The sequence below is a fragment of the Giraffa tippelskirchi genome, chromosome 10, assembly GCF_054371585.1.
Source record: "Giraffa tippelskirchi isolate mGirTip1 chromosome 10, T2T-mGirTip1v1.2.pri, whole genome shotgun sequence".
NCBI classification, from domain to species: domain Eukaryota; kingdom Metazoa; phylum Chordata; class Mammalia; order Artiodactyla; family Giraffidae; genus Giraffa; species Giraffa tippelskirchi.
Window position 1 is genome coordinate 154,538,916 of NC_137284.1, and position 14,637 is coordinate 154,553,552.

The 14,637-nt window shown below is 46.2% G+C and overlaps 1 protein-coding gene across 38 annotated transcripts in view; it reads right to left on the minus strand.

Moving 5' to 3' along the window:
• EZH2 (enhancer of zeste 2 polycomb repressive complex 2 subunit) overlaps positions 1-1,491 on the minus strand; it is a 60,769-nt gene extending 59,278 nt beyond the window's left edge. For 22 of the 38 annotated variants that reach the window (XR_014067717.1, XM_081537197.1, XM_081537189.1 and 19 more), the window contains exon 1: positions 1,298-1,411. Coding sequence is in view for 1 of the 38 variants with exons in the window: in XM_081537175.1 (XP_081393301.1) it covers positions 1,298-1,471 (174 nt within the window). In the remaining 37 variants the exon portion in view is untranslated. Of the gene's footprint in view, positions 1-1,131 lie in introns of all 38 variants that reach the window. The other 16 variants (XR_014067718.1, XM_081537199.1, XM_081537180.1 and 13 more) reach the window with 6 other exon arrangements.
• Between the last annotated feature and the right edge of the window lie 13,146 nt (positions 1,492-14,637).

Consider the following 14,637-nt stretch of genomic DNA (forward strand, 5'->3'; position numbering starts at 1 on the left):
ATTGTTCACGGAAAACAAGTCCAATTAATGAGAAATTGTTAACCATACCATCCAAACACACATTTAGCATAAGCGTTTTCTTTGGACCAACTCTTTCTACCATCTCTTCCCCGTTTATCCCCTAGGGATTTGGGGAACAATCGCTCCTCACTAAATGACAGCTGATTTCGTTAGCACCTGTCGCCAGTCTCAGCTGTATCACACGAGTTGGCCAAAACAGCCTGGACGTGGTTTGTTTTTTTTTTTTTTTTTGTAAGATTATGATTCTTCGGAAAGTGGGGATTCACCAGGCGTGAGTTCACCAAGTTTTCCAAAATACCGCGCTTCTCGATCCCTCCCGTTCTTCACAAAGTGACCCTGCGAGACCGACTTTTGGGGGGGGCGGAGATGAGGGTGGGGGGTCCACAAGGACGCGGGAACTCGACGGAAAGCCCTCCGTAACGAACAAAACCGGGGAGGTAGGGGAGAACAGCGCGACCCTTTCCTCAAACTTAATGGAGAGCCCCGCCGAGAAGACGAAGGCGGCCGGGGACCGCCTGGTCCGAGCGGGGCTCGGGGACGCGAGGCTCCTGGGCGGCTTTGCGCGGAAATGTCAGCAAGCGCGGCCGCCCGAGTCCGGTCTCCGCGCGCCGTCCCGGCCCCCGCGGCCCCGGGCCGAGCCTGCGCGCTCGCGGGGAGGGGGCGTGGGGCCGAGCCCGCCCGCCCGCCCGCTCCCCACGCCCCCTCTCCCGCCCGCTGTCAGGCCCCGGTGTCACTGCCCCTGACTCGCGCCGAGCTCCCCCGAGACACAGTCCGTCCTTTGTCTGGGAGTGCGCACTCGGCGCCGAGGTCCCATCAACTTGTGTGCGTCCCGTCCCACCCGGGCGCTCCCGCCGCCGCGCCGCTCCACACAAAGGAGACCGGGGTTCGGGCGGCCGGCCGGCCCCGGGCACCGGAGCGCCCCCAGCCCGGCCCCCGCGCCTCGGGAGGGGCGGGCGCGCGAGGCGACCCCCCCCACCCTCCGCTCGGCGCCCTCCCGGGCTCCCGCCTCAGGTTTCTCTGGATCCCACACAGCCCGCCCGCGGGGGTCGCGCGGGTCGGCCCCGGACCCACAGCCCCTTCCGAGGCGGGTGAGGGGAGGTCTCTTCTCACCCCCACGAGCCCAAGAGGCGCTCCGGGAAAGCCCCCTCGAGGGGGGGATTACCCGGACCGGCTGATCGGCAGCGGGGATGTCCCGCCGCCGCCGCCGCCGCCGCCGCCCCACGCCGAGCTTCGGAGCCCCGCCGGCCAGCCGGCCGGCCCGCCAGCGGCGCGTTACCTGCGCCCCGCGCCCCAGCCCGCGCCGCTCCCGCGCGCCGCTCCCGCGCGCCACAGCCGCCGCCGCCGCCGCCGCCGCCGCCGCCGCCGCCGCCGGGGCTCCACCGCCTTCTGCGTCCCAGTGGGTGTCGGACGCTCCCGGACAGAGCGCCAAACCGGGCAGCCCAATCGCCATCGCTTTTATTTGGCCCCCCCTGTCCAACCAAGCGCCGCCCCGATTGGCGGGACGCGAGGCGGGCTCCCGTCCAATCACAGGGCCCGCCGGGCTCGGAGGCGCCGAGCCAGCCCCACGCAGAGGCGCCCGCGGGACTCGGCCGGGCCGGGCCGGCGGCGCGTGCGCGCGGGCGGGCGCTGAGGGACGCTGCCGCCCGAATGGAAGCGCCGCGCCGGCTCTTTGTTCTTTTCGCCGAACGCCCGGCGCCTCTCAGGAAGGCAGCGGGGCCGGCGCTCGGGGAAGAAGGGCTTCAGGAGCCCGAATCCCTAAACCGCGGGCGGGAAAGCGGGTTGGGCGGGGTGGCGGGAACCGGCCGGAGGGCGGGACGGCGCGCTCGCGGCGCTTGGCGGGAACCGCCGCCTCGGTGTTCCCGGGCCGGAGGGGCGGGGCGGGGCCGAAAGCCAAGTTTGAACCAGTTCAAAACTCGGGGGTGGTAACGGTTTCAACCGCCGCGCTCTTTTTTCCCCGCGCCCACAGCGGAGGCCCCGGCTGACCGGCCGGCGGGCGGGAGGCGCCGGACACGAGGGCCCGCGGCGCCCCGTCTACCGGCCAGACGCTCTCTACGGCCCCAGCTCCAGCCCGGCTGGTCCAGGCGAGGAGCCGCGAGCCTCCCGCGCTCCGGCGGGACCGGTGCGCCGTTCCTCGAGCCGAGCGGAGCGCCCTGCCCGCTACTTTTGTCTGCTGCCGCCCCTCGGCCGCTTGGCCCGACTCGGGTCCCACGGCCCGCTGGACTTTGGCTAGTCGATCCCGCAGTGCCCATCGCCTTAGAAACCCTGGGAAAGAGAGAAGTCACGATTGTTTCAAATTCCTCATTCAGAGCCTTGTTCAGACCCTTCCAGTGTTTGTAGTGCCAAGCACGTGTCAACGTTAAAAATCATTTATCAAGGATGAGTGCCATTCACGTCCCTCGTGCTAACTTCTCTACAAAGTATTACGATTCCAGCATTTTTCAAGTATTAAAAAAAAACAAAAGATCATGGGGTTAGCCTGTCTCGACCCAGAGGAATTAGGACTATTCCACTTAGGATACAGCCTCCCCTTTTGATTTATCTGGCAGTGAAGTTAAGGTTATTCCGATTTTTCTTTTTTAAGTAGGATGCAGCTGTAGGGCAAAGTAACCCCCTCACCCACATAAACTGAGATTCCATATTGAGAGTTCACGTGCGTGGCGGGGAGGATGGTCACCAATGAGCTCGAGTTAAAAGCCTAACGGAATCATGCTTTTAGTATTTTATTTAATTTTTAAATGACTAAGATTTTTAATAACTAGTCGCTCGCTTTGTGTTCCTAGAGACTAGAACTGTCATTTAACCCACTGATCTACCGCCTTTCCTAAATCACCATTCCGTTCCTCACATTCTAAAGTATGAAAGTGAAAGTCACACAGTAGTGTCCGACTCTGCAATCCCATGGACTTTAGCTTGCCGCGCTCTTCTGTCCATGGAATTCTCCAGGCAAGAATACTGGAGTGAGGAAATCAAAAGATAGAAAACAATCATGTGCCCAAATAAAAGCATGAATAAATGATAATAGGGCAAAAGCAAGTTATGCATCTGAGTGTGTGTGTGCTCGGTTGCTCATTCCTATCAGATTCTGCCCACCCTATGGACTGTAGCCAGCCAGGCTGTCCATGGGATTTCCCCGGCAAGAAGACTGGAGTGGGTTGCCATTTCCTCCTCCAGTGCATCTTCCCGACCCAGGGATTGAACCTGAGTCTCCTGCCTCTCCTCCATTGGCAGGTGGATTCTTAACCAGTGAGCCACCTGGGAAGCCCTATGCATCTGAGATGTAACTATAAGCTAATGTAACAATTCCATCTGTCTTACACAGGACAGACATTCATAGTCCATGGTACAAGGCTTCCATCTAGACAATTAATTTACAATTGCTTAACCATTTAAATCTCAAAAGTTAACTTTATCCCTAAATCACTTATCAAATTACTGATTTTACCTTTTATGTTAAAACAATGTGGGCATTTTTTAAAGAAAGATAAAGGAAATTATATTAGCAGAGATTATAAGCACGGAAAAGAAATGCAGAAAAGCAAAATGGCTGCCTGAGGAGGCCTTATAGATAGCTGGGAAAAGAAGAGAAGCTAAAAGCAAAGGAGAAAAGGAAAGATATTCCCATCTGAATGCAGAGTTCCAAAGAATAGCAAGGAGAGATAAGAAAGCCTTCCTCAGTGATCAGTGCAATTGAATAGAGGAAAACAACAGAATGGGAAAAACTAGAGATCTCTTCAAGAAAATTAGAGATACCAAGGGAACATTTCATGCAAAGATGGCCTCGATAAAGAACAGAAATGGTATGGACCTAACAGAAGCAGAAGATATTAAGAAGAGGTGGCAAGAATACACAGAAGAACTGTACAAAAAAGATCTTTACGACCCAGATAATCACGATGGTGTGATCACTCACCTAGAGTCAGACATCCTGGAATGTGAAGTCAAGTGGGCCTTAGAAAGCATCACTACGAACAAAGCTAGTGGAGGTGATGGAATTCCAGTTGAGCTATTTCAAATCCTCAAAGATGATGCTGTGAAAGTGCTGCACTCGATATGCCAGCAAATCTGGAAAACTCAGCAGTGGCCACAGAACTAGAAAAGGTCAGTTTTCATTCCAATCCCAAAGAAAGGCAATGCCAAAGAATGCTCAAACTACCACACAATTGTACTCATCTCACACGCTAGTAAAGTAATGCTCAAAATTCTCCAACCCAGGCTTCAGCAATACGTGAACCGTGAACTTCCAGATGTTCAAGCTGGTTTTAGAAAAGGCAGAGGAACCAGAGATCAAATTGCCAACATCCACTGGATCATCGAAAAACCAAGAGAGTTCCAGAAAAACATCTATTTCTGCTTTATTGACTATGCCAAAGCCTTTGACTGTGTGGATCACAATAAACTGTGGAAAATTCTGAAAGAGATGGGAATACCAGACCACCTGACCTGTCTCTTGAGAAACCTGTATGCAGGTCAGGAAGCAACAGTTAGAACTGGACATGGAACAACAGACTGGTTCCAAATAGGAAAAGGAGTACGTCAAGGCTGTATATTGTCACCCTGCTTATTTAACTTATATGCAGAGTACATCATGAGAAACGCTAGGCTGGAAGAAACACAAGTTGGAATCAAGATTGCCGGGAGAAATATCAATAACCTCAGATATGCAGATGACACCACCTTTATGGCAGAAAGTGAAGAAGAACTAAAGAGCCTCTTGATGGAAGTGAAAGAGAGTGAAAAAGTTGGCTTAAAGCTCAACATTCAGAAAACTAAGATCATGGCATCTGGTCCCATCACTTCATGGGAAATAGATGGGGAAACAGTGGAAACAGTGGCTGACTTTATTTTTGGGGGCTCCAAAATCACTGCTGATGGTGATTGCAGCCATGAAATTAAAAGACGCTTGCTCCTCAGAAGGAAGGTTATGACCAACCTAGACAGCATATTTAAAAGCAGAGACATTACTTTGCCAACAAAGGTCCATCTAGTTAAGGCTATGGTTTTTCCAGTGGTCATGTATGGATGTGAGAGTTGGACGGTGAAGAAAGCTGGGTGCCGAAGAATTGATGCTTTTGAACTGTGGTGTTGGAGAAGACTCTTGAGAGTCCCTTGGACTGCAAGGAGATCCAACCAGTCCATCCTAAAGGAGATCAGTCCTGGGTGTTCATTGGAAGGACTGATGTTGAAGCTGAAACTCCAATACTTTGGCCACCTGATGCGAAGAGTTGACACATTGGAAAAGACCCTGATGCTGGGAAGGATTGGGGGCAGGAGGAGAAGGGGACGACAGAGGATGAGATGATTGGATGGCATCACCGACTCGATGGACATGGGTTTGAGTAAACTCCAGGAGTTGGTGATGGACAGGGAGGCCTGGTGTGCTGCAATTCATGGGGTTGCAAAGAGTCGGACACGACTGAGTGACTGAACTGACGTGAATAAGCAAATCCAAGCAATATACAAATACACTACGGCATAGCATGAAATGTCATGTGAGTTGCTAAGGCATTTAGAATCAAGAAATGATGTTGGATCAAGATGTTTCCCCCCTAAAAAAATACCTCATGAAAGGATATTTTAGCCAGACTGTAAAGAAAGCATCAGATTTAGATTGATGGCATAGTCAGGGCACTTGAGAATGAACATGTACTCCTCAGGGTTACGTGGAGTATAATCAGAGCTGAGAACTCCAGTTGGCAAAGAGTGAGAGAGCAAATTAAGAGAGCCAATATTGTAGAATTTATATTTACAATACATATTTATATTAAATATAATACGAAGGCTGACCTGGAGCGGGAAGAAGGGGTGCCAGTCTTAATTTAGGGATAATAGTCTTAATTCAGGGATAACATTATCCAGTTAAGTAAGATGTTTTAGGTCACAGTGTGGCAAAGAAAAAGGATACAGTGAAAGCATTGCCAAAAGACCTCATTATAGATGGAAGACATATGTTATTGTGCAACTCAATTTTGTTAATTCACAAATACAGGAAAGTTGGGAGGAAGAAGTATTTCATTTTCAATACTAAGAAAAATTATCTAAAGATTTCCAAGCAGGGAAAGCAAGAAAGCATGTGTGAACCCCCAATTATTGGATGTGAACCCCAAATTACTAAAGAGACCTAGGTGAAGCAGAAAGCCAGGCTGAACACAAAGGTAGACGTGAACAGTAAGAGACACCAAGCGTTTTTACTTCTGTGAAGATGCTCAGATGACAGTTGTGCTCCTAATGACAGGTCATTATGTCCTTTGTTAAAGACAGAGATTCACCATTAGAGTTACAGGATAAAACCAAAAGTGGAGAATTAAACTCTGAAGTCAGGACATAGCTCTACCTTATTCACTGCTGTTCTCTCAGGGCCCACCACTGTACCCAGTATATCATCAGGGTTTTCCTGGGGGGGACAGAAGGTCAAGTGCAAAATGAAGGTTTATTAGCATCACAGAACTTCCCTTTCAAGCCTACGAATGGGATCTACTTCTCACACATTCATTTGTTCACCTTGCATCCAACAAGTATTATGGAGGGCTTACTACGTGAAAGCACTGTTCCGGGGTCTAGAAATACAAAGTGAGCAAAATAAAAGTCCCTGCCTTGGTGGAGAGAAACAAACCATAAATCATACAGGATATGAGGTGGCAGCAAGTACAATGGAGAAAAACAGCCTGAAAGGAGAAAAGGAGTGAGTGTAAATGCTGCCACTTAAAAACTGCTTAGTCAGGGAAGGTCTCACTGAGAAGATGACATTTGAAGAAAAACTTGGGGACTTCCCTGGTTCAGTGCTTAGGACTCTGCAGTTCCACCGCAGGGGACACGGGTTTGATCCCTGGTCGAGGAACTGAGATCCCAAGTATCTCATGGCATGACCAAAATAAATAAGTAAATAAATAATTTAAATGGTCAGAATCAACATTTATAAAAGAAGAAGACTGAAAAAAGAAAACCTTGGAGGTAAAGGAGCACTTCCTGATAAAGATATTCAAGCAGAGGGGACGGCAGGTACCTGGGCCTGAGGTGGGCGCCTGCCCGGTGTTCTGGGGGGGTGAGGGAACACAGGCAGCTCTTCTCGGGCCTGTGGACCACTGTGAGGACTTCACTTCCATGAGAAGATGTGGAACAGAAATGTGATCTGATCATTCAAACGAGATCCTTCTGTCTGCTGTGCTGAAAGTAGCTGGAAGTGGAGCAGGGCCAGATCAGAGAGGACAGTCAGGGGTCTGTTGTAATAACCCAGGCAAGAAAAGACTGTAACTGGAAAAGAAAGTGGTGACGGGGAGCTGGTGAGAAGTGGTAGATCCCGGGTATGTTTGGAAAGAACAGCCAGTAGGAGCGGGTAGAGGTTTGAAGATCAGAGTTTAGTTTGGGACAGAGTGAGTCTGAGATGCCTATTTTCAATCAAATTGAGATATCGAGTAGGTGGTGAGTTACGGATGGGAGGAAACACTCGTCCTCTACCAATTTAGGACCAGGTTACCAGTCCCAGTCTTCCCTGGTGGCTCATCTGGTAAAGCGTCTGCCTGCATTGCAGTTGACCTGGGTTCGATCCCTGGGTCAGGAAGATCCCCTGGAGAAGGAAATGGCGACCCACTCCAGTACCTTGCCTGAGAAATTCCATGGATGGAGGAGTCTGGTGGGCTACAGTGCATGGGGCTGCAAAGAGTCGGACACGACTGAGTGACTTCACTTTCTTTTCACTTTACCAGTCCCAGCAAATTAATTGACAGCAGATTAACGGGATAAATTTTTAATATGCCTGAAGGATTTCTACAGAGAGAATGGCTCCCCAAACAGCACAAGGTAACAGTTTATTTACCAGCTTAACAAAGGGCAGGGGCACAGCGGAGGGTTAAGTCTTTCAAGGATGGAGGTTCTGATGAGGCCTGTTTAAATGATTTGTTTTTTTCTTTGGGAATGTCCCAGTGCCTGAGGTAAGTCACCTCCCTAATGGGTGACTTGCTGGGGAAAGGGTGGGGAGAGGGTGGGGCAGGTAGCTGACTCGCTTGAAGCTCTTGCTTTAGTCAGATGAGGGGAACCCAATAAGTTCTTTGAGCATCTGTTAGACTCAGATGTTCTCAGTCTGCAGTCATCCTGATAGCATTCGGGCAGGCTGCTGCACTAGGTCTGCCACTGCACACGGACTTTCTAGTTGTAGCTCGCAGGCTTAGTTGCCCCATGGCATGTGGGACTCTTAGTTCCCTGATCATCAATCAACCCGGTGTCCCCTGCATTGGAAAGCATATTCTTAACCACTGGACCACCAGGAAAGTCCCTATACCATTTCTGTTATTAAAAAAAATTTTTTTTTCATTACGGGAGTCTGGAGTTAGGGGCGAGGCTGTGCCTAGGAATGTAAGTTCGGGAATCATCAGCATATAAATGGTGTTTAAAACCAAGGGGATAAGGACAGACAGAAAAGTTGAAGGTCTTCCGCTGTGACGTTTGTGGTGATGAGGAGAAACCAATGAAGACAGAGGGAACAACCAGCCAAGTGGGAAAGTGTGGCAGCCTGGAAGCCTAGGTGTCTCAGAGAGGAGAGTAATCGTTGCATGATAAGTTAATTAACATGATAAGTTAATTACCCTCAGATTTGACAACATGGAGGTCATTGGTGACGCTGAGAGCACACTTTCAGTAGACTGGTTGGAGTGGATTTCATAGCGAATGAAAATTGGAGATGGCAATTGTAGCCAACTCTCTCAAGCACTTTACTAAGAAAAGGAGAGAAAATAGAGCTAGAACAGTAAGTGGGATTGAAAGATTTTTAAGATCTTTAAGAGAAATACCACATTGGTATTCTGATGAAAGATCTAGTGAAGATGAGAAAACTGATGATTCAGGAAAGAAAGCGAATTGCTGGAGCAACATCCTGGGATGTTAGAAGAGATGGAGTCCAGACCAGGTGAAAGGAGATGAGTCCTGGAGCCTGAGTGGAGGACTTGGCCTCTGCTAGGTCACGGCCAGGAGAGAAGGTACACGACATGGTCGCAAATGCAGGTGTGTGGGTGGATTTAGTGAATTTGGTAGCTGTTTTCATATGACTCCAACAGACACCCATTGGTAATGGCCTAACTGAGAAGAGACAGGATGTATACGAGTGTGCAGTTTGTGAGGGGGGAAAAAAACAATGTTTAGACCATTATATTCCAGCATCGCGTTTTTATCAACTCTCCCATCTTGGTCTTAATGTCTCAACCCTAACAGAAGTAGAAAACTGATTATTTTGGTTTTAGACATAGAGAATACAGAGCAAAAGTGAAAAAACTAAAAGATTTTGGAGGACAAATGAAGAGCCACAGGATATAAAATCTGAGTGAGAGATTTAAGCTTGTCAACAGAGGGGCAGCAACTGGAGGCCTCAGAAAGATGACCTCTAACAAAGAACAAGAGTGGCCTTGTACTGCAGGCTGGAAAACACCCGGGGCTGAGGCTGGGGAAAGTGTGGCACGGAGGGCAAGCTTAATTAAAAATTATAGCATAATTTGGTCATGATTTAAATTAGCCTGACCTTTGCAGAACAAGGTTGAAATAGTCACCTCTAGAAAGCCAGAGGGGGAAGTGGTAGGCAGCCTCTAAAATGCTCCCAGTCATTACTGCCTCTTGGTGTTCACACTCTTGTGTAATCTCCCCTTGAGTGTAGCTGGACCCACTGGCTGATTCACTTCTAATTAATAGAATATGGCCACATGAGTAATGGGATGTCACTTCTGTAATTAGGACCACCTCCCACCTCTTTCTCTCTTTCTCTCATCTCTTGCTCTGGTTGAAACAAGCTGTCACATCAATTTTCTCTCTCATACCTCTACCACCCTTAATTCCAGCCATATTGTATTGATACTCCTCACGCTCTCAAACATAAATTCAGCTAAATTGATCAGGCTGTTACCATGTTACTTTGACATTTATAAGAGAAATTTGATCAAATCAAATGGATAGATTAAAATAGATTTAAACATTTAGGCAATCTAGAAATTATTTCAAATCCTAAAAGATGATGCTGTTAAAGTGCTACACTCAATATGCCAGCAAATTTGGAAAACTCAGCAGTGGCTGTAGGACTGGAAAAGGTCAGTTTTCATTCCAATCCCAAAGAAAGGCAATGCCAAAGAATATTCAGACTACCGCACAGTTGCACTTAGCTCACACACTAGCAAAGTAATGCTCAAAATTCTCCAAGTGAGGCTTCAACAGTACATGAACCGAGAACTTCCAGGTGTACAAGTTGAATTTAGAAAAGGCAGAGGAACCAAAAATCAATTTGCTAACATCCTTTGGATCATAGAAAAAGCAAGAGAATTCCAGAAAAACATCTACTTCTGCTTTATTGACTACACCAAAGCCTTTGACTGTGTGGATCACAACAAACTGTGGAAAATTCTTAAAGAAATGGGAATACCAGACCACCCGACCTGTCTCCTGAGAAATTTGTATGCAAGTCAAGAAGCAACAGTTAGAACCGGATATGGAGCAATGGACTGGTTCCAAAGCGGGAAAGGAGTACGTCAAGGCTGTATATTGTCACCCTGCTTATTTAACTTATATGCAGAGTACATTGTGCGAAATGCCAGGCTGGAGGAACCACAAACCAGAATCAAGATTGCTAGGAGAAATATCAATAACCTCAGATATGCAGATGATACCACCCTTACAGCAGAAAGCAAAGAAGAACTAAAGAGCCTCTTGATGAAAGTGAAAGAGGAAAGTGAAAAAGCTGGCTTAAAACTCAACATTCAAAAAACTAAGATCATGGCATCCCGTCCCATCACTTCATGGCAAATAGATGGGGAAACAATGGAACCAGTGACAAACTTTATTTTTCTGGGCTCCAAAATCACTGCAGATGGTGACTGCAGCCATGAAATTAAAAGACACTTGCTCCTTGGAAGAAAAGCTATGACCAACCTAGACAGCACATTAAAAAGCAGAGACATAACTTTGCCAACAATGGTCCGTCTAGTCAAAGCTATGGTTTTTCCCATAGTCATGTATGGATGTGAGAGTTGGACCATAAAGAAAGCTGAGCGCCGAAGAATTGATGCTTTTGAACTGTGGTGTTGGAGAAGACTCTTGAGAGTCCCTTGGACTGCAAGGAGATCAAACCAGTCAATCTTAAAGGAAATCAGTCCTGAATATTCATTAGAAGGACTGATGCTGAAGCTGAAAGTCCAATACTTTGGCCACCTGATGCAAAGAACTGACTCATTGGAAAACACCCTGATGCTGGGAAAGATTGAAGGCAGGAGGAGAAGGGGACGACAGAGGATGAAATGGTTGGATGGCATCAATGACTCAATGGACATGAGTTTGAGCAAGGTCCAGGAGTTGGTGATGGACAGGGAAACCTGGCGTGCTGTAGTCCATGGGATCACAAAGAGTCAGACACGACTAAGCGACTAAACTGAACTGAACTGAGAAATTATCTGGGAGTTTTAAAGGAATCCAAGTATGAAGCTGAGGAACACTTGGCCAAAATATGATTACAAATGACCCTTGCGCAAAATATCATTTTACAAATGTGAAATTTGTCCTACAAAGGAGGACTGAGGATTTGGGGAAGTTGAGAACTGATAACTCTTACTCACCATTGACTTTGGACTATAACAAGAGAAATGATCAATAAAGACTAACATATATTATATGAAAGAGAACATGGTTTTAGCAAGGGATAAGAGTTAAAAAGGAAAAAACAAAACTGATCACATGATTGTGTACATAGATACTCGAAAATAATCTTCAGATATTAGGATTAATAAGGTTAGTTTACAAAAATCAATTTCTATATACCAACAATAAACAAAGAGGAAATTAAACCCTTACAGTAAAACAATTTACCTTTTGGAAAACAAATACCTAATAATAAATCTGATGAAAATGCACCAAACCTATATACTGAATATTATAAAATGTTATTGAGGAGAACTTTTAACAGACCTAAGTAAATAGAATGTCATTTTTGTGACTTAGAAACTGCCTAGATTCAACACAATGCCAATCAGAATCCCAGGAAGGTTTATGGGGGTGTGAGTGTGTTTGTGTCTCTGTGTGTAACTTGCCAAGCTGATTCTAAAATATATGTGAAATGCAAAAGGCTGGGAAGAGCCAAAACAGTCTTAAAGAAGAAGAATGAAGCCTAGAGACTTCACTGCCAGATATCAAAACCTAGCTTTTCAAAGCTATGGTAATTAAGCCAGTGATATTAACACAAAGATCGACAAATGGACCTGTGAGGAACAACAAAAACAGTCCAGAAATAGACCCATACTTAAAGGTTACCTGATTTATAACAGAGGTGGCCACGCACTGCAGTGGAGAAGGGCAAGTCTTTTCAACAATTGGTCGTGGATATCCCCAGGGGGAAAAATCTTGGCCTCTACCTCTTACCAGATGGGTTACTGATTTAGATGTGGAAGAAAACTCAGAGAAACATTGTTATGATCTTGAAGTAGGCATAAAGTGCTTAAACAAGATGCAGAAAGTACTCATCATACTGAAAAAAAAATGATAAAGTGAACTATATTATAACTAAGAACTTCTGTTCTTCAGAAGACAACATTAAGATATTCAAAAGGCAGGCCAAATAATAGATCCACTATACTCGTATCTGATGAAAGCCTTGTCAATAGATTATATAAAGAACTCCTACAAGACAATTTGAAAAAGAAGACAAAATGTTAGAATGTGATCAGATACAACCCACCTTACACTGGCACTCTGAAAGAGTAAATGTTCAAATGTCTAATAAGTATAAAAAGGTACTCAATTTTACTACTTACCGGAGAAATGGAAATAAAACCATAATGTAATACCACTACAGACATACCAGAAAAGCTAAAACAAAAAGAAATACAGAAGATACCAAGTGTTAGAAATGATGTGAAATCACCAAAATCCTTATACCCTGAATCAGGACTATAGGACTATAAATTGGTACAACCACTTTGGAAAATTGAGGAGAGTTAGTAGCTGCAAAGTTTGAACAAACATTGAATACTCAATAAATAGCATTCTACTCCAAGGTCTACATCTAGCAGGTATGTACGTGTGTATGTATATTTACCAAAACACACGCACAAGAATATTCAAGGGCTTCCCTGGTGGTTCAGTGGTAAAGAATCCGCCTGCCCTTGTAGGAGACACGGGTTCAACCCTGATCCGGGAAGATCCCACATGCCGCAGAACAACTAAGCCTGTGTGCCACAACTATTGAGCCTGTGCTCTAGAGCTGTCATTACTGAGCCCACATGCCGTAACTACTGAAGCCTGAGCACCCTAGAGCCCATACTCTGTGACAAGAGAGGCCACCACAAGGAGAAGTCTGCACATCGTAATTAGAGAGTGGCCCCTGCTTGCCACAACTAGAGAAAGCCTGCATACAGCAATGAAGAGCGAGCACAGCCAAAAATAAATCAGTAAATAAAATTATATAAAAAACGAGTGTTAAAAAAAGTGCCATTACTAATAGGCACAAATCGGAAACATCTAAATGTCCATGAACAGTGGAATGAATAAATTGTGGCCAGTTTACAGAAGGGACTACCCTACAACAATGCAAATAAACAATCTCCAACTACATACAAGTGAATAAGCCATTAAAAAAGAATTTGTACCATATGATTTTGTTTATTTGAAATTGCTTAATGAGCAAAACTTACCCATGATGTTAGAAGCCGGGACATGTGGTCATCGTTGGTGAGCTAGTGACGGGGGAGAATGGGAGGGTCATTTCTTGGCTGCTAAGAATGTTCTACTCCTTGATTTGGGTACTGAGTAAACAGGTGCATTCCCTTGGTGAAAATTATTTAAGCCATTTCTATTTACATGGTATCTTTCAATAATAAGTTTTCCTGAAGATCAAGGAGAAAAGAGCCAGCAAAGAAGACTGAAGAGAGTAAACATGATGGAGGAAAATCAGAGTGTCATGTCCCCAAAGCCAGGTGAAAACAGTTGATGAAAAAGGAAGAGGTGTACCCATAATATATGAAGAACTCTAACAACTCAACAATAAAAAGACAAATATCCCAAACGGTATAAACAATAGAAAGACAAATGAAGTGTTAGTCACTCAGTTGTGCCCAAATCTTTGCAACCCCATGGACTTCAGCCCACCAGGCTCTTCTGTCTCTGGGATTTTCTCCTCCTATGGGATTTTCCAGGCAAGGATACTGGAGTAGGTTGCCATTTCCTTCTCCAGGGGCTCTTCCTGACCCAGGGATCGAACCCAGGTCTCTTGTACTGCAGGCAGATTCTTTACCGACTGAGCTACAAGGGAAGCCCGACAAACAGAGGATTTGAAGAGCCATTTCTCCAAAGAAGAAATGTGAGTGGCTAACAAGCACATGAAAAATGGTGAATATCATCAACCATTAAGGAAATGCAAATCAAAACCACAATGAGACACCACTTCTCACCCACTAGTATGGCAATGATAAAAAAAAAAGACAATAACAAGCAAGGAGGTAGAGAAACTGGAACCCTCAAACATTGCTGCTGAAGCGTAAAATGGTGCAGCCGTTTGGAAAACAGTCTGTCAGCTCTGCAAAATGTAAATCAGGAAGTATTACCCTATGAGCGAGCAGTTTCACTCCTAGGAGCATAATTTTCATTTCAGCCAAGAGGAATGAA